Below are 19,114 nucleotides of genomic sequence, written 5' to 3' on the forward strand. Positions count from 1 at the left end.
CTGGTCCGTGCCGGGATTGACCCTGGTTCTGTTCGGTTTGGCAGAACCGCCTCCATCATCGGTCGATGTCGGTTTGATGTAACCGGTGCATGAAGTGGGTACATTTCCGATCTTGTTCTGGCCTTACATCACTACGGGAGTATAGTCACACTAAATATGTTGCAAGGTGCTGTGCGAACATAGACAGCAGTGGATCACAAGCGTCGTCGTCGTCGCCTTCTGCGTCCTCGTCGTAAAAGTAAAGGCATGCTAAGTTCGGCCGGGCCGAATCTTATATACCCTCTACTATGGTTCGCATTTGTCGAGTTCTTTTCCCGGTATCTCTTTTTAGGCAAACAAGGGATAGATTAAAAGAATTGCTTTGCTATTAGAGCTATACCACGTTTTGGTCCAATTCGGACCATAATTGAATTGAAAGTTGGAGACCATATTAGAAATTGCAAATACAAATTTTGTCCATGAACATTCCATTAAGGAACAGGGGCAAACATCTCACATATCAAGGAGTGCAGTGCGAATCAAGTTTTAAGCCCAATGATAAGGGGCCTTCTTTTTATAACCGAGTCCGAGCGGAGTGCCGCAATGCGACACCTCAGTATCTCAGTAATGTTGTACCTCATAAATGTTGCCATCATTAGGAGGGGAAAACCACCGCTGAAAATTTTTTTTTATGGCCTCGCTAGGATTCTAACCCAGGCGTTCAGCGTCATAGGCGGACATGCTAACCTCTGCGCTTCCTTATTAGAAATTATTGTGTAAAATTTCAGCCAATTCGAATAAGAATTGCACCCTTTAGGGGCTCAAGTAGTAGAATTAGGGAGATCGGTTTACATGGGAGCTGTATCAGGATATAGACCGAATCAGACCATATTTAACACGCATGTTGAAGGTCATAAGAGAAGCCGTTGTACAATATTTCAGCCAAATCGGATAATAATTGCGCACTCTATAAGCTCAAGAAGTCGAGATCTCAGATCGGTTTATATGGCAGCTATATCAGGTTGGGTGCCGATTTGCGCCATACTTAGCACAGTTTTTGATAGTCGTAACAAAACACGTCATGTAAAATTTTAGCTTAATCAAATAAGAATTGCGCCCTCTAAAGGCTCAAGAAGTAAAGATTCAAGATCGTTTATATGGTAGCTATATCAGTTTATGGACCGATTTGAACCATACGTAGCAAAGTTGTTGTTAGTCATAACGAAACACGTCATGCAAAAATTTGAAGTAGAATTGGGGAGATCGGTTTACATGGGAGCTGTATCAGGCTATATACCGAATTAGACCATATTTACCACGTATGTTGAAGGTCATGAGAGAGGCCTTTGTACAACATTTCAGCCAAATCGGATAATAATTGCGCACTCTATAGGTTCAAGAAGTCAAGATCCTAGATCGGTTGTATCAGGTTATGGGCCGATTTGAACCATATTTGGCACAGTTTTTGAAAGTCATAACAAAACACGTCATGCAAAATTTCAGCTTAATCAAATAAGAATTGCGCCCTCTAAAAAAGAAGTCAAGACCCCAGATCGGTTTATATGGCAGCTATATCAAAATTATAAAAAAGTAAAGATTCAAGATCGTTTATATGGCAGCTATATCTGTTTATGGACCGATTTGAAACATATTTAGCAAAGTTGTTGTTAGTCATAACGAAACACGTCACGCGCCCTCTAAAGGCTCAAGAAGTCAAGACCCCAGATCGGTTTATATGGCAGCTGTATCAAAAGTATAAAGAAGTAAAGATTCAAGATCGTTTATATGGCAGCTATATCAGTTTATGGACCGATTTAAACCACATTTAGCAAAGTTGCTGTTAATAACGAACACATCATGCAAAATTTCAGGCAAATCGGATAGCAATTGCGCCCTCTAGAGGCTCAAGAAGTCAAGATCCCAGATCGTTTTGTATGGCAGCTATATCAGGTTATGGACCGATTTGAACCATACTTAGCAAAATTGTTGTTATTCATAACGAAACACGTTATGCAAAATTTCAGCCAAATCGGATAGGAATTGCGCCCTGTAGAGGCTCAAGAAGTGAAGACCCCAGATCGGTTCGTTGGTAGCTATATCAGGTTATTTACCGATTTGAAACATATTTAGCAAAGTTGTTGTTAGTCACAACGAAACACGTCGTGCAAAATTTCAGCCAAATCGGATACGAATTGCGCCCTCTAGAGGCTCTCGAAGTCAAGGCACCAGATCGGTTTATATGGCAGCTATATCAAAACATGGACCGATATTGCCCATTTACAAACCCCAACCGAGCTACACTAATAAGAAGTAAAGGGTGATTTTTTTGAGGTTAGGATTTTCATGCATTAGTATTTGACAGATCACGTGGGATTTCAGACATGGTGTCAAAGAGAAAGATGCTCAGTATGCTTTGACATTTCATCATGAATAGACTTATTAACGAGCAACGCTTGCAAATCATTGAACTTTATTACCAAAATCAGTGTTCGGTTCGAAATGTGTTCATTCACCGTAACGTTGCGTCCTACAGCATCTTTGAAAAAATACGGTCCAATGATTCCACCAGCGTACAAACCACACCAAACAGTGCATTTTTCGGGATGCATGGGCAGTTCTTGAACGGCTTCTGGTTGCTCTTCACTCCAAATGCGGCAATTTTGCTTATTTACGTAGCCATTCAACCAGAAATGAGCCTCATCGCTGAACAAAATTTGTCAAATAAAATTCAATGATTTGCAAGCGTTGCTCGTTAGTAAGTCTATTCATGATGAAATGTCAAAGCATACTGAGCATCTTTCTCTTTGACACCATGTCTGAAATCCCACGTGATCTGTCAAATACTAATGCATGAAAATCCTAACCTCAAAAAAATCACCCTTTATTTGTGCAAAATTTCAAGCGGCTAGCTTTACTCCTTCGAAAGTTAGCTTGCTTTCGACAGACAGACGGACGGACGGACAGACGGATGGACATGGCTAGATCGACTTAAAATGTCATTGCGATCAGGAATATATAAATACTTTTTGGGGTCTTAGACGCATTTTTCGAGGTGTTACAAACAGAATGACGAAATTAGTATACCCCCATGCTATGGTGGAGGGTATTATAATAAATAAATTTTTGTTGTGTAAGTAAGTAAATATTTTGTACTTATCCCTCAAAAGCCTCCAATGAAAAGCACACACAAGTTTCTTGTTTTCAATAACGGATCAGGTTTTATTAAAACAATTAAGAATTTAATTGTATTTAATAGGTGATGCTTGTTTTTTTTTTGTTGTTGTGTTTTGTGGATTTATTTGGATTTTAATTAAATGGTGAAAATCTAAGGCCAGAGAAAGGAATTGCAAATGTCTTTAGTAATTTTCAGAAAAATCGTTAGCGGTAAAAAAGGTTTGGGGGTTGTGTGGAGGTGGATTGGGAAGTTGGCATTTGTGTGTGTGTGTGTATATGTGTGCATCTGATGATTATGAGAATGTGTGTTTATTGTTACATGGTTGTTGTTGTTTCTGCGGTTTAAATATATATCTATGTAAACTAAGAACTACTCAACTGTTTTTTTTTCTTCTTGTATTTCACTAAATAATTAATTAATCATAGAGTTGTTGTTTGTTTGCTTGTTATATGCATTTGTGTTGTGGTTTTTGTTTTTTTTTTGTTTTTCTTGTATGATGTTTTATATCTAAAGTTTGTTTGTTGTTTTTCATTTACTTTTGTAATAATAATCGACATTTTTTTACTATAATTAATTTATTATTAATAAAATCTAATAGTTAATGTGGTGTGTTTGCTTGTTTTGTTGTTGTTGTTGTTTGCTGTTTTATCATACCCTACACCACCACTGTGGTACAGGGTATTATTTTATTTTGTTTTTGTTTTTTTTTCTATTAACAAACTTAATGTATGAGGTTTATTTTCTTTAATTCGGAAACATCGCTATCACTTTCTTTAAGTTTCTTTTCACAGAATTCTATCAGGTATGAGCAAATACCCGACAATGCTATAAAGACGCCAGCAAAATAAAATGTATCGTCCCATCTGCAAAGAGAAGGAAAAAAAAACACAATCAGTTTTGGGTTATATATGATGAAATAATGGAATTTTTTGAATTAGGGTTCCTAAGACCATAAATGTTGGAAATGAGAATAGTAGCACACATGTAAATGCAAATTTTGCCCATGAACATTCCACTAAGGAACAGGGGCAAACTTCTCACGTATGTATGAGTGCAGTCCGATTCAAGTTTAAGCTCAATGATAAGGGGCCTCCTTTTTATAGCCGAGTCCGAACGGCGTGCCGCTGTGCGACACCTCTTTGGATCGAAGTTTTACATGGTGTAGTACCTCACAAATGTTGCTGGCATAAGGAGGGGAAAATTACCTCTGAAATTTTTTTCTGATGGGCTCGCCAGGATTCGAACCCAGGCGTTCAGGGTCATAGGCGGACATGCTAACCTCTGCGCTACGGTATCCCACATGACAAATTTCTACAAATTTGTATAAAAACTGTGTTCTCTTCGGGCATAGGTACTAAATGAAGGGATGACCTTCATGATACACGATTCCGTGCAGTATAGACAAATCTCGCCTGCGCCTGGCGCTAGTGCCTTCTACGTGGAATATATATGGATAGCAGCCAAGTCTAGAGCCATACAACGTGTATATAGCGTTGGTTGGTAGTTGTGACCCAGTTAATGACCAAGTTTACAGGCCTCACATTAGTCGCCTTCTGTCTGGCCATAATCGCCTGGTTGCATAGACTCTAATGCGCGTCACGTTTCATGGCATTCTCCCTTAGGTAGCAACCAGCGGGGCATAGCTTTGGCTATGTAGATTAAAAGCTATCCTGGAACGGAATAGCTGTGAGCACCATACAGGCTGGAACTTTGAAGACCGATCTGTGTGTTGATCATCGCTGTCACGAAAAACTTAGCTGCGAACTATCGGGTTGCGGATTATGGAATGCTCTATGCGGAGTAGCTGCAATGGCAGTCGCAGACAATCAGCGGCATTCAGCCGAGAGTCTCAGTTGTAGGCCGGGCGGCGCCGACTCTTGCATAAATTCTGAGTGCCTATGATGCCCGATATGACAAGGCGATTTATTGGCGCCTTTAAATACCCTTTTCCAAGGGAAACGCTAGTTTTAGTACCCTTTTTCCAAGGGAAAGGGAGGTTTTAGTACGCTTCCCAATGGAATGGGAAGTTTAAGAACCCTTTCCCAAGGGAACTTTTAGAGACTTTGTGTAGTTTTGGTTCCCTTTCTCGTTTCTTTGCACCGGAATGAGCTTGCTCACCTATGGGAGCTTGACGAGCATCGTCGTACAGGCCGACCTCCCTTCTCTCACCAATAGCCAAGACGCTTGAAGGACTATTCCCCCGAGCCTCGAAAATGGAAAATTTCCATTCGCCGAATATCAGCATGTATTTCGGAGTCTGCACAGCACAACATTAGCTTTGCAAGCCACGCATTTGTCTTGGCTTCAATCAGCGCAGGCCATGTGACAGGACCGTTCTCGTGGCGCTGGACCTATCGAAAGCATTTGGCACGGTCAACCATGCCAAACTATTTGAGGACATCACCAACTCGTCCCTCCAACCAGGCTTGAATTATCTGTGTATATATATATATATATATATATATATATATATATATATATATATATATATATATATATATATATATATATATATATATATATATATATATATATATATATATATATATATATATATATATATATATATATATATATATATATATATATATATATATATATATATATATATATATATATATATATATATATATATATATATATATATATATATATATATATATATATATATATATATATATATATATATATATATATATATATATATATATATATATATATATATATATATATATATATATATATATATATATATATATATATATACCCTCCACCATGGATCCCATTTGTCGAGTTCTTTTTCCCGGTATTTCTTTTTAGGCAAACAAAGGATAAATGCTATTAGTGCAGACTCCGAAATCCATGCTGATATTCGGCGAATGGAAATTTTCCATTCGAGGCTCGGGGGTATAGTCCTTCAAGCATCTTGGCTATTGGTGAAAGAAGGGAGGTCGGCCTGTACGACTCCCCCTTACTTGGGTCCTTTCCAGGCATCAGTAGCGGGATCACTGTGCCCATCTTCAGAGTGTTCAGAGACAAGTTGAGGACAGTCGTAAGGTACTCGACTCAAGGTAAATCCAGATTCTTCATCATCAGTGTAGAGATTCCATCGGGGCCGAATGTCTTGAGTGAGTTTGCGCCAGGGATGACATTTGTTACTTCGTCCTCGGTAAATTGTGATGGCTGTCCATAAGCTCGGAAGCCACAGATATGACGAATGACTCTCCTCCTAGCCTTGTCACTCTCCGTATGCTCAATAATTCGACGGTCGAACAACCTGACGCATCTCTTCGGATCAGTCATACTTACATCGCCATCAGGTTCGAGAGAGGCTTAACAGTATACCACAGCTTGCCTAAACCGGTACCTAAGTTGGGGAAGTGGTTGATCCCAAAGAGGTGACGACTTGCCAGGATACGTCACGCAGGAAATCAGCGGATACAATAGAAATGTCTGGCGAGCTGCATAATCCTAGCGGAGGCATCATCATTCGCCGTGCAGAACGTGGAGCCTTGCTGTTGTTGTAGTCACATTTGCATGTGGAGGTGGCGATGCTCGTCAAGCTCCCATAGGTGAGCAAGCTCATTCCCGTGCAAAGAACCGAGAAAGGGAATCAAAACTACACAAAGTCTCTAAAAGTTCCCTTGGGAAAGGGTTCTTAAACTTCCCATTCCATTGGGAAGCGTACTAAAACCTCCCTTTCCCTTGGGAAAATGGTACTAAAACTAGCCTTTCCCTTGAAAAAGGGTATTTAAGGGCGCCAGTAAATCGCCTTGTCATATCGGGCATCATAGGCACTCAGAATTTATGTAAGAGTCGGCGCCGCCCGGCCTACCACTGAGACTCTCCGCTGTATGCCGCTGATTGTCTGCGACTGCCATTGCTGCTACTCCATATGGAGCATTCCAATATCCGCAACCCGATAGTTCGCAGCTAAGTTTTTCGTGACAGTGATGATCAACACATAGATCGGGCTTCAAAGTTCCAGCCTGTGTGGTGCTCACAGCTATTCCGTGAGCAACCAGGCGATTATGGCCAGACAGTAGGCGACTAATGTCAGGCCTGTAAACTTGGTCATTAACTGGGTCACAACTACCAACCAGCGGTATATACACGTTGTATAGCTCTAGACTTGGCTGCTATCCATATACATTCCATTTAGAAGGCACTAGCGCCAGGCGCAGGCGAGATTTGTCTATACTGCACGGAATGGTGTATCATGAAGGTCAAACCCCAGCGACTATACTCCCGTATTGACGTGCGGCCAGAGCAAAATCGGCCTATTCCATGCACCGGTTACGTCTCACCGACAGAACACAACCATGGTTCGGGGGTTTTTTTAATCCCCGCACGGACCAGAAGCGCCTCTCACATGACGAAAGAACTGACGAACACTTACACTGAGGCGGCAGCCCTTGCCGATGAAAGATACATACCTCCTTAAACATTAAGATAATGTCTGCCCCTGTTCCTTAATGGAATGTTCATTGCGTAAATTTTAATTTTATTTTAACTTACCTCAACGTAGTTTCAAATATAGCACCAGCTATTGGTGGACCAGCTATCATGCCAATACCCTGCACCAACAGTACCAGACCATAGGCACAGGTGAAGTCATCTAGATCAACTATACTAACCAAAATACTTGGCGTAAATGAAAATGAGCTGGCAAATGTGAAACCAAATATTATGCATAAGGTCAGCAGGCCATTATAGCTTGATATCACCAATGGCATTAGCACAACTGAAAGGCCACATACTGAAAGGAGAGAAATGCAAAAAACGACATTCGAAATAACCACATTTTTGGAATATTTTTCAAAGATCACTTACTTAACATGCATCCTGAATAGCAAATATTGACATTCATCCAGGAACAGTCACCCACATACCCTAGGCCAATCATCCCAATGGTTTGGGCAACACCAATGGCCGATATCAGCCGGGCACTTTCGACTGCATCGTAGTCATATTTCTTCATATATTCTGGCAAATAAAGGTAGGGTATTATAAACCTGTAGGAAGAGAAAAGAAAGGGAAATCATAAGAACAATTTTAGTGGGCCTTCATTAACACTTCGTGAAAAATATGTTAATATCATATACAACTGCCCAGAACAATTTGTTTATCTACTCCCAAAACCTATACCCTTTATTTGTACACCATATAAGCATGATTGGCAAATACTCCTATTTGGGAGGGATTTCGGAGTCCCATATTGTCATGACTTCCCCCTTTGGATATCAACAAATTATATAGCCTATTGCCCCTTCCAGTCAATATTTGTAGTCTACTCCCTAATACCTTCCATTTGAGTCCTATATTGGCATTATCGTAAAATATTCCTATTTGAGGGGTTTTGGTTCGGGGCGGCCCCCTAGGTACCTGGACCCAATGTTTATTATCAAATTCTCTACTCCCGAATACCTATCATTTGAGTTCCATATTGTTCCGATCGGTCCATTTATGTTTTTGGGTGTAAGGAGGGAGGTTTTGGTTCGGGGCGGCCCCCTAGGTACCTGGACCCAATGTTTGTTATCAAATTCTCTACTCCCGAATACCTTTCATTTGAGTTCCATATTGTTCCGATCGGTCCACTTATGTTTTTGGGTGTTGATTGGGTGTAAGGGGGAGGGTCCGCCCCCTTACGATATCAACAAATGTCTATTGCTGCTTCCAGACCATATTCGTAATCTACTTCCTAATACCTTTCATTTCAGTCCCGTATAGCCTCGGTTGGTCCACTTTCTTTTTTGAGTGGTGCTTTTGGAGTAAGGGGGAGGGTCCGCCCCCGTCTGAAATTTAGACAATATTTTGTGTTAAGATCTTTGTCTTATTTATGCTCCCATATACACCGATCTCTATAGTCTATTGCTCTTTCCAGACCATATTCGTAATCTACTCAATAATACCTTTCATTTGAGTACTATATTGTCATTGTTGTCCAATATGCTTATTTGAGGGGGGTTTGGTTCGGGGCGGCCCCCTAAGTACCTGGACCCAAAGTTTATTATTAAAATAATACTCTACTCTCGAATACCTATCATTTGAGTTCTATATATTATCCCGGTCGGTCCACTTATGTTTTTGGGTGTTGATTTGGGTGTAAAGGGAAGGGTCCGCCCCCTTACGATATCAACAAATGCTATAGTCAATTGCTGCTTTCGGACCTTATCCGTAATCTACTCCCTAATACCTTTCATTTGAGTCCCATATAGCCCTGATCGGCCCACTTTTATTTTTGAGTGGTGCTTTTGGAGTAAGGGGGAGGGTCCGCCCCCCTTGAAGGTCCCTTATCTAAATAAAGCCCCATATAGACCTATGTTCCAATTTAAAGTCTTATGCTAAAAAAAGCCGAATGTATTACGGGACTAGGCTGAAATTTAGACAATAATTTGTGTTAAGATCTTTTCCTTATTTAAGCCCCCATACACACCGATCTCCCGATGTAAGGTCTCAGGTCCATAATAGGCGAAATTGCCCGATTTCACTGGAATTTAACACAGTAAGCTTTTTTTAGATGTCCATACAGAATATTGTTTAGATCGGATATTCTTTGATAAAGACCCCATAAAGACCGATCTGCCGGTTGAAGGTCTTTTACGTAAATAAATAGCGCATTTATTACCCGATTTTGCTGAAATTATTCGATATATAATAATGGTGCAGATTTTCACCGGATGTTGTTGTAGCCCCAATTGAATGTGGAGATAGCGATCCTCATCAAGCTCCAAAGGTGAGCAAGCCCGTTCCGGTCCATAGGACCGATTGCCGCGGAAACTTTAGGGCCATTGGTCATTTAAAGCGCCAATAACTCGCCTTGTCATATTGAGTATCATAGGCATTGAGTATTTAAGTCGGTTAAGCCCAGCCTTTCATGCTCATGTTGTATCCACATTTTGACAAACACTCAGTGTTTGTGCAAGAGCCGGTGCCGCTCGGCCTCTTACTGGGACTCTCCGCTCGATACCACTGATTGTCCGCGACTGCCGTTACAGCTATGGAGAATTCGCGCCCAGTAGCTCGCAGCTAAGCTTCTCGTGACAGCAATGAACACCACACAAGTTGGAGCTCAATGTTCCAACCTGTGTGGTGCTCACAGCTATTCCGTGACGGGATATTGACATTAAGGCGGCTCACAGACACTTCGCCACAAACATGGGTTCACGCAAAAAAAAACCATTTGGGATATCTGCTCATAGTCATCCCGTACCGGATTTGAACGATTTTTTTATATATACCCAGGTGCTGGTTATCCGTAGTTCGAACTTATTGCCTCTTTACTAGTTTTAATTTGGTTTTTGTTGTTGTTTTTTTTTTTTTTGGTTGGACTGCAGCATCCCCCAGGAAAAATGTGTAGCTACGCCAATGCTAACAACAGCCGTTGTTCTGCTACAAATCTGCTAAAATATTGAATGCATATCATTAACTGAGCCGCAGCCATTTTCAGTAAACAAAAGACTTTAGCAGCCAGTCTGCTGTGGTAAAATTGCAAACATTTTGCTAGAATAGCCAAGTTACTACTGTAATAGCAGAACTACAAACTACAGTCAGAATCGTTTGCTATTAGCAGACTTTTCTATGACTGTAGCAATACCCAATAATATTCATTACTCAGAAGAGTGTCTAATAAAGCTCGTTGTTCCAAATTTCGAAAAAAAAAAAAGGATTTCAAGCCGGTTATATCCCAATATGGTCGGATTTAGATAAATCTTGTCCACACGGATGTTGAGCATTCTAGACAACCCATTTCAATGAATTCGAGTATATAAAATGCTCTACACGAGCTTTGGACCCTTTCGTTATAGTCCGGTAAAAAATGAATAATTTATGCCCCCATAGCAGCTATATCGAAATAGGGTCCGATTTGGACCAAATTCAGACATATTAAGTGGTCTAAAAGGCACAAGTCATTGTTCAATTTTGAAGAATAAAATATTGGTCTTTTTGGTATACGACATATACAACACGGATATCGAAACGCCTAACTGTGACAAATTTCAGCGAAATCGATTTATAAATGCGCCTTTTATGGGCCCAAAACCTTAAATCGAGAGATCGGTCTATATGACAGCTATATCCAAATCTGGACCGATCTGGGCCAAATTACAGAAAGATGTCGAGGGGCCTAACACAACTCACTGTACCAAATTTTGGCGAAATCGGTAAAAATAAATGCGCCTTTTATGGGTCCAAAACCTTAAATCAATAGAGAGCAGTCTGTATGGCAGCTGTATTGAAATCTAGACCGATCTGGGTCAAATTGAGGAAGGATGTCGAAGGCCCTAACACAACTCACTGCCCCAAATTTCAGCGACATCGCTGAGAGAGACCGGTTACTGCAAATTTTCCCATGAACATTCCATTAAGAAACAGCGAGGATAATTCTCTCATATCAAAGAGGGCTGTCCGAGCTAGGCTCCAGTTTTTTAAGCTCATTGATAAGGGACTTCCTTTTTAATGCCGAGTCCACTTAGTAGAGAAGTTTATTCGGCTGATGGTAATCAGCACAGGTAAATACCTCACATGTGTCACCAGCTCTAGGAGGGGAAACTACCGCTGAAACTTTTTTTCTGATTTTCTTGCCGGGATTTGAACCCAGGCTTTCAGCTTCAAAAGCGGACATGCCAACCTTTGAGTTTTGGAGGCCGCGGTGACCGGTTACTATGGCAGCTATATCCAAGTATGGTCCGAACTAGATAAAACTCGTCGACGCTAATGTCCAAAGCAACTCATTGTTCCAAGTTTTAAAAATAAACGGAAACAAAAAAAGGACTTTTATAAGCTCAATACATTAAATCGGGAGGTCGATTTATATGGAGGCAATAGTCCCATATAGTCAATCTTCGAACTTAACCTGATTATGGACAAAATAGACCCGGCACGGGTTAGCTGTGAGCACCACATAGGCTGGAACATTGAAGTACGATCTGTGTGGTGTTCAGAGCTGTCAGGCGCGTCCACAAGTTGCGGATAGTGGAATGATTCATACGGAGTAGATTCAACGATAGTTGCGGACAATCAGCGGTATCGATCGGTGAGTCTCAGTGAGAGGTCGGGCGGCACCGGTTCTTGCACAAATACTGAGTGCCTATGATTATTCTCGATATGACAAGGCGAGTTATTGGCGGCTTTAAATAACCAATGGTCACCCTGTTCCCGCGGCGATCTATCCTTTGGACCGGAATGAGCTTGGACCCATGAAGATGTAGCCACAACAACAACAAAATATAAACAAAATAGATGTATGCCCAGATTTGAGGTTTGTATCTCCATTTTAAAAAACTGTAGCGATATTGCAACAGACAGGCCGACATACGTACTAACTTGGCTAGACCGTCCTAGAATTACACGATTATCTTGTTTTTACAAATGAATACATCTTCCATCCTAACGTGATGGATATTAAATAACAATAAAAATATTTAAAAAAGAATATTTATCTATACTTACCAAATAAATAGGAATAATGTTGATAAATTAAATAATGTAAATTTAACGTCCTTAAATAGTGAGAAATCAAAAACCGATTTCATAGTCTCGATGAGATTGTCATACCATGTCTGAAATGAAAGAAAAATATGCAGACATATTAGAAAAGAAGTTAAATATTTTTACTTATTTACATAGAAAGTGGGGGCGAATGGCCACATATTAATTAAATTTGAATGGCATATCGACATATAAGCATATCGCGAAACAAGACATCACTTATCCTGGGGCTGCTAATAAGAGTCCTGATTGGTCTTTGCAATGTCAGGTCTTTGACGCCGCGCTGGGTGCAGGTAGAGATGACGAAGAGGGGTTGGAGACGGTCGACCACCTGTTGTGTCACTGCCTCCTCGTAAACGGCTAGTAACCGAGGTTACTTGCCCTCCAATCCAACCTAACCTAAGCTCCATATGGAAATTTTCGATTTGGTTAGAGTTTTGAAGGTTGGGAAGGCCCTCAGACTTTCGTGTGAGCCACATATTGCCACGTTTGGTAAATATGTTCGATTTGGAGGAAGTTTTTGGGGGGTGGTCTACCCTTAGATGGCGATGGACTTAGTGCGATAGGCTGGGAATGGCGTCACTACAACACCAAATGGTGACGAACTATACTATAGCTGCCATAACGGAGATTGAAACACCTTGTCTCCAGCTTTACTCCGGTGGATGAGAGGCTAGCCACAATCCATAAAAGCCAAATTTTTCAACATCAGCCTTATTAGTGCCCATACTCCGACGGAAGACAAAGACGAGCAGACCAAGGATATTTTCTACGAGCGCCTAGAGAGAGAATATGACCGCTGCCCCGCCCATATGATATGTAAATCGTTCTGGGAGATTTTAATGCGAAGATAGGGAAGGAAGACATTTTTGGTCCAACAGTCGGAAAGTTTAGCCTCCACGAGATACATCCAGTAATGGGTTGAGGCTGATAGATTTCGCCGCGGCAAAAAACATGGTAGTTAGTAGCACCAGATTTCAACATAAAATATTCACAAAGCCACATGGATGTCACCCGCTCAAAACACGAGAAACCAAATTGATCACGTTGTGATAGATGGAAGGCATTCATCCAGCGTGTTAGATGTACGATCGATTCGTGGAGCGAAGTTCGCACCCGTTTGTACAAGGTGAGGAAAGTACGATCTGACACTGTACGGAAGCTGGACATTGAAAAGCTGCAAACACAACAAATGGCAGCGGCATACTCCAATCGACTGACCCAACTGCTTGATGAAAGCGCTCCTAGTTCCGATGATATAATGGCGCAGTGGCAAACAATTGCCCACTCCATAGAAAATGCCGCGAAATCCGTACTTGGGTACCGGAATCCTCCTCCAAGAAACCCATGGTACGACCAAGAGTGTCGAGATGCTACTGAAACCAAGAATGCGGCATATAGAGCAACCCTGCAATCAGTAGCAACGCGCCATATGAAGGAGAGGTAACGGGAGAAAAGGAAAGAGGAAAAACGTCTATTCCGTAGAAAGAAAAAGGAAATGGAAAGACGTGAGTGTGAGGGAATTGAGATGTACAGGAGTCAAAATGAAGTCCGGAAATTCTATCAACGAATTAAACATCAAACCGATGGCTTTGGTGCAGGCACATCCTCCTACAGAGACAAAGATGGCAACAGATAACATGCTGAGGATATGGAAAGAACATTTTACCCAACTGCTGGTGTCCGACGTTGGCGGCGAAGAGGATACCGCAGAACCAATCCCTGATGATGGTATAGAATGTTTATCTCCTAGTCAGAATGAGGTCCAAGTAGCAGTAACCCGACTAAAGAACAACAAGGTAGCAGGAGCCGACGGGTTACCCGCTGAACTATTTAAGACCGGAGGCGACACGCTGATAAGGCGTATGCATCAGCTTATCTGCGCAATCTGGCTAGACAACGCATACCCGATGATTGGAACCTCAGCATACTTTGTCCCGTACACAAGAATAGAGACAAGACGGAATGTGCCAACTACAAAGGAATATGTCTCCTCCCCATCGCATACAAGATACTCTCGAGCGTACTGTGTGAAAGATTAAAACCTAAAGTCAATGAGATATGAGATATTCACACTGCGCCAAATCCTGGAAGAGACCCGAGAAGGACAAATCAACACCTACCATATCTTTGTTGACTTCAAAGCCGCCTTTGATACTCCTTTACGATCAAAGGTATTTCAAGCCATGTCTGAGTTTGGTATCCCTGCAAAATTAATAAGACTATGCAGGATGACACTTGCTGATACGCGTTCCTCAGTAAGAATAGGAAAGAATCTTTCGGAACCATTAAATACCAAACGAGGTTTCAGACAAGGAGACATCCTATCGTGTGATCTCTTTAATACACTGCTGGAGAAGATTATACGAGATGCAGATGTGAATAGATATGGCACACTAATCACAAGAGAACACATGTTACTCGCCTATGTCGACGACATCGATATCATAGGTCGGTCACCGGAAGTAGTAACTGCAGCCTTTGAAAGAATCGAAAGAGAGTCAGTGAAAATGGGTCTGGCCGTAAATGGAGATAAGACGAAATGGATGGTTTCAACTACCAAAACACCCTGTACAACCGAGCAGATAAATAAAATTAAGAAAATTGGGAATCACAACTTTGAGATAGTCAGTAACTTTATCTACCTCGGCACCGCCGTAACCGAAACGAATGACACCAGTTTTGAGATTAAGCGAAGAATAATACTGGCAAACAGATGCTACTTAGGACTCAGTAAGCAGTTTAGAAACAAGGCCACCACTCGATAGAAGAAGATTACACTATACAAGACACTGATACTACCCGTGCTGTTATATGGTTCTGAAGCATGGGTACTTGCGAATGTAGATAAGGGAGTACTCGGAGTATTTGAGAGAAATATTCTTCGTAAAATATATGAACCAGTTGGCGTTAATGGAGAATGAATGAACCACGACGTATGAACCACGAGCTGTATAAGCTGTATGACGACGATAGCATAGTTACACGCATCAAAATGCAACGGCTGCGTTGGCTAGGTCATGTTGTCGGAATGAATGAAGAAGCTCCAGCAAAGAAGTCTTTTGAAGGCAAACACGGTGGTACACGCAAACCGGGAAGACCAAAAGCTTGATGGAAAGATCAAGTGGTGGGAGACACCTCGAAACTGAGCGCAGAAAATCGAGACGATTGGAACGCTATTCTACGATTGGCTAATGGAACAAATATTCTGTCATAGCCAATTAAAGTAAAGTAAGTCTACCTTTAGACGCTTTGCACCGAAAGTGGATATCAGACGCTTTACTCCCAAATACCCTTTATTTATGCTGCATATTGACACAGTCAGTGAAAAGTCCAGTTTGTGGGCACGGTGATTGTTTTGGAGGCGGCTCAGACTTTTAAATACCTTTCATTTAAGTCCCATATTGTGCTGATCGGACCATAAATCCTTTTAGTGTAGTTTTGGGGTGGGCGGACCTCAAACACTCTACCCCAAATTTCTATGCCAGATTCTCGTTTATGGGTTACAATAAGGATCCAATCAAAAGATTGGTTAAATCCCCTATCCTTCTCCGAGTTTTGACATTTTTGAAAACCGGGGTAAGGGGGAGGATCCACGCTACTACAGATATCGAAAAATTTAGTTCCCCAGTTTACTCACAATGTAAAGACCTAGAGCTATTCTCGTCCATAGCAATACCTACCAGATGGCAATACGAGACTTCCACTAATCTACACCTGTGTTGCGTATGTCTATAGAATTATCTCCAAAGCCCTAGTAGGCTTGTTTCCCGCCAATGACAAGACAACGCTTTGCTAAACCTGTTGTGACATCTTTATGTGCCACAAACTACCAAGGCGTACGACAGTAATGTTATAGTCACGCTCCTGCAGAACCTGTGGACTATCTTAGGATTCAGGATCCATATCAAGTCTACGATCCCCTGACAAGTGCGGCAGTGGTGTAATGGAGGATTGTATATAGAAAATTTTTTTTTTTGGCAGTTAGTAAATATCCAGAGACTAACCTGCTTTGGATTTGCATGTTGGGGTTAGTACTATTCTTGCCTCTGTTGTTCCTATGGTATCAAAATTAAACTAATTGCCTAAGTGAGTCTGATTACAGACTGCCATTAAATTCTAACCTAAATTCTACCTTTACACAAAATTCAGTTAAATTTTTTTTTTTTTGCTGTACTTACATCTTCATCTTCTTTGGCAATTGTCGTCATTGAATTCCGATAGATATTCGGACACGATGAGGCTCTCAAACGATACCGATGTGTATTCAACATAGCACCACGATAATGTATCGAATTCCGATGAATACGCATGTCCTTGAGAAAGTTTGAGTTGCGTATCGATATGTTACGCCTAAGATTCGAACGATAGCTGGGCTTTTTCGATTTCGAGAGACGACGCATGCCCGTTATGCTATCTGTGCGCGGCCTTTTGACACCCACCGTCTTATTGGGATGTTGACCCAACAGGGCCTCATTTTCGGGGATGGTAATGACGGCGGGACCGCCGCCATGCGTCCTTGCAGACATTTCATTGTGTTTGCGCAGGTTGGCTTCAATCAGAGCCGCACCCTCATCCTTGATGCTGGCAAAGTAGCTGTGGACCTCTGGATTGAGAATGTCCACCGAATTATAGCGATAACCATTAACTCGTAAATCCTTGAAAGAGGCGGTTTGATTCTTAGCAGCAAAGAAGATATTCTCGTTGAGGGAATAACGGGAATTTGCATAATTCTCCACGGCATGGTGGTTGTGTTCGCGGGAATACTTTTGGGTGAGATAGCCCTCGTCCGTGGACGAACGCAACGAACCGAGGGAGGTGTTCATGGGGGTGCGGGGCTCAGATCGCTTCTCCGAGGGCGACAGTGTTTCTATGGAGGCCAAGAAGTGGCGTCGAGCATTCTCGGCCACCTCGGTGGGTATGCCACCCATCATGGTGTCATCCGGCGAACCAATGACCGCAGCCGTTGCACTCACACAGGGATTGCCTGTTGATGACATGGAAAGCAGATTTTCGCGGGAAGGCGCCTCAACACCCTCCTTGTGACGCAAGGAACGGCGACTCATGCTCTTCACTTCGTACAATTCTAAATCCAGATCTTGTGAACCCAAAAATGTGGGCAAAAACAATTCACTGCGATATTTCTTCATGGTGCCCTCCAGGGGATCTTCGATCTGCTGATTGGCCTCTGTATTGTTCTTAGTAACCAAAGTGTCTAATACATACTCCTTGGTAGCTCCTGTATCCAAGAGCTTCTTAATTTCCTCCAGGCAAACACTTGAATTGGAGAAAGTGGTTACACTTTGGGAACGGCTCTCCAGACGATTCTCCTCAATCAACCAGTCCGGATCACGCATGAGGGCCCCGCAGACACAGGCATTCAACATGGTACCAGCCAAGATGAGGGTAGCTCCTCTCCAGCCGTAGTTATCTATCAGCCATTGTGTTAAAGGCGCATACAGAAAGGTGCCAATACCAGTGCCAGAGGCCCCGATACCAGTGGCAAATGTCCTTTTCTTATCGAACCAAAAGGCGATGGAAACTACGGCCGTCACATAGCCTATGCCCAAGCCCAGACCCGAAATGATGCCAAAGGTCACCATAAGCATCTCCACCGAGTTGCATATGGAGGAGAGGCCAAAGCCTATGGCCGACACCAGACCGCCGAGAATGGTCATTTTGCGGCAACCATATTTGTCCACCAAATTCGACCATATGGGCCCCATAAGCAAAGGCACTGAGAAGAACAGCGAACTGATCCATGCGGTCTTCGAAGGACTCTCGCCAAAGTAGCTCAGCAATTCCGTATTGATAAGGCCAAACGAAAAGGAAAGACCATCGGCAATCAGAGAGACCACCAAGGAGGCAAACACCACTACCCAGCCATATCCGCCATCGGGCATTTCTGGCTTCTTTTTCTCACTCAGACCGGACTCGGTGGAGTCTCCCGATTCGTCGGAAATCAGACGTTTTCGTTTCTTACACTGATTACCATTGCCATTGGCCAATGTGGTGGTGGTCGCCGCACTATCGTTGATGATGATGATGCTGCTCTTGAGGTGGCGGGAAGAGGTGTTTCGCCCATCTGTCAGATCTTCGGTGGACAGATTGCAAAATGTGACTTCGGGAAATAGATCGTGTTTGATGGACTTATTCATGGGGGTGGTCTTCGCAGAAGCCAATGTAGTGTCCTCCGTCCTTACACTGAGCGGCGTGGAGAGGGGTTGATAAATGCTGCCGTTTACTTTGTTTGCTATGATTGTGGGGACACTGGGTGCCTCGGTAGGCGTGCTGGGTGCTTGGGGAGGCATCGTAGGTGGTGCTGCTAAGGGAGTTGTAGGTGTGGTTGTTGTTGTAGGTGTGGGTGTATTTGTTGTTGTTGTCGAATTAACAATCATTTTGTTCTGATGTGTTTGCAGTGAGTTTGCAAGTTTCCAAGTCTTAAAAGTAATGCTTGATGGAAGGAAG

General features: G+C 42.2%; 1 protein-coding gene across 1 annotated transcript; it reads right to left on the reverse strand.

Annotated features, from left to right (window-relative positions):
• Positions 1–3,170: 3,170 nt before the first annotated feature.
• On the reverse strand, positions 3,171–19,046 carry LOC106089618 (uncharacterized). The gene is made up of 5 exons (XM_013255528.2): positions 16,828–19,046; positions 12,608–12,717; positions 7,988–8,169; positions 7,673–7,913; positions 3,171–4,017 (listed from the first exon to the last, which is right to left on the reverse strand). Exons 1-5 carry the CDS (start codon positions 19,042–19,044, stop codon positions 3,876–3,878), a joined length of 2,892 nt encoding a protein of 963 aa, XP_013110982.2. The 5' UTR covers positions 19,045–19,046; the 3' UTR covers positions 3,171–3,875.
• Between the last annotated feature and the right edge of the window lie 68 nt (positions 19,047–19,114).

This window comes from Stomoxys calcitrans, chromosome 5, assembly GCF_963082655.1.
Source record: "Stomoxys calcitrans chromosome 5, idStoCalc2.1, whole genome shotgun sequence".
In the NCBI taxonomy this organism is placed as follows: domain Eukaryota; kingdom Metazoa; phylum Arthropoda; class Insecta; order Diptera; family Muscidae; genus Stomoxys; species Stomoxys calcitrans.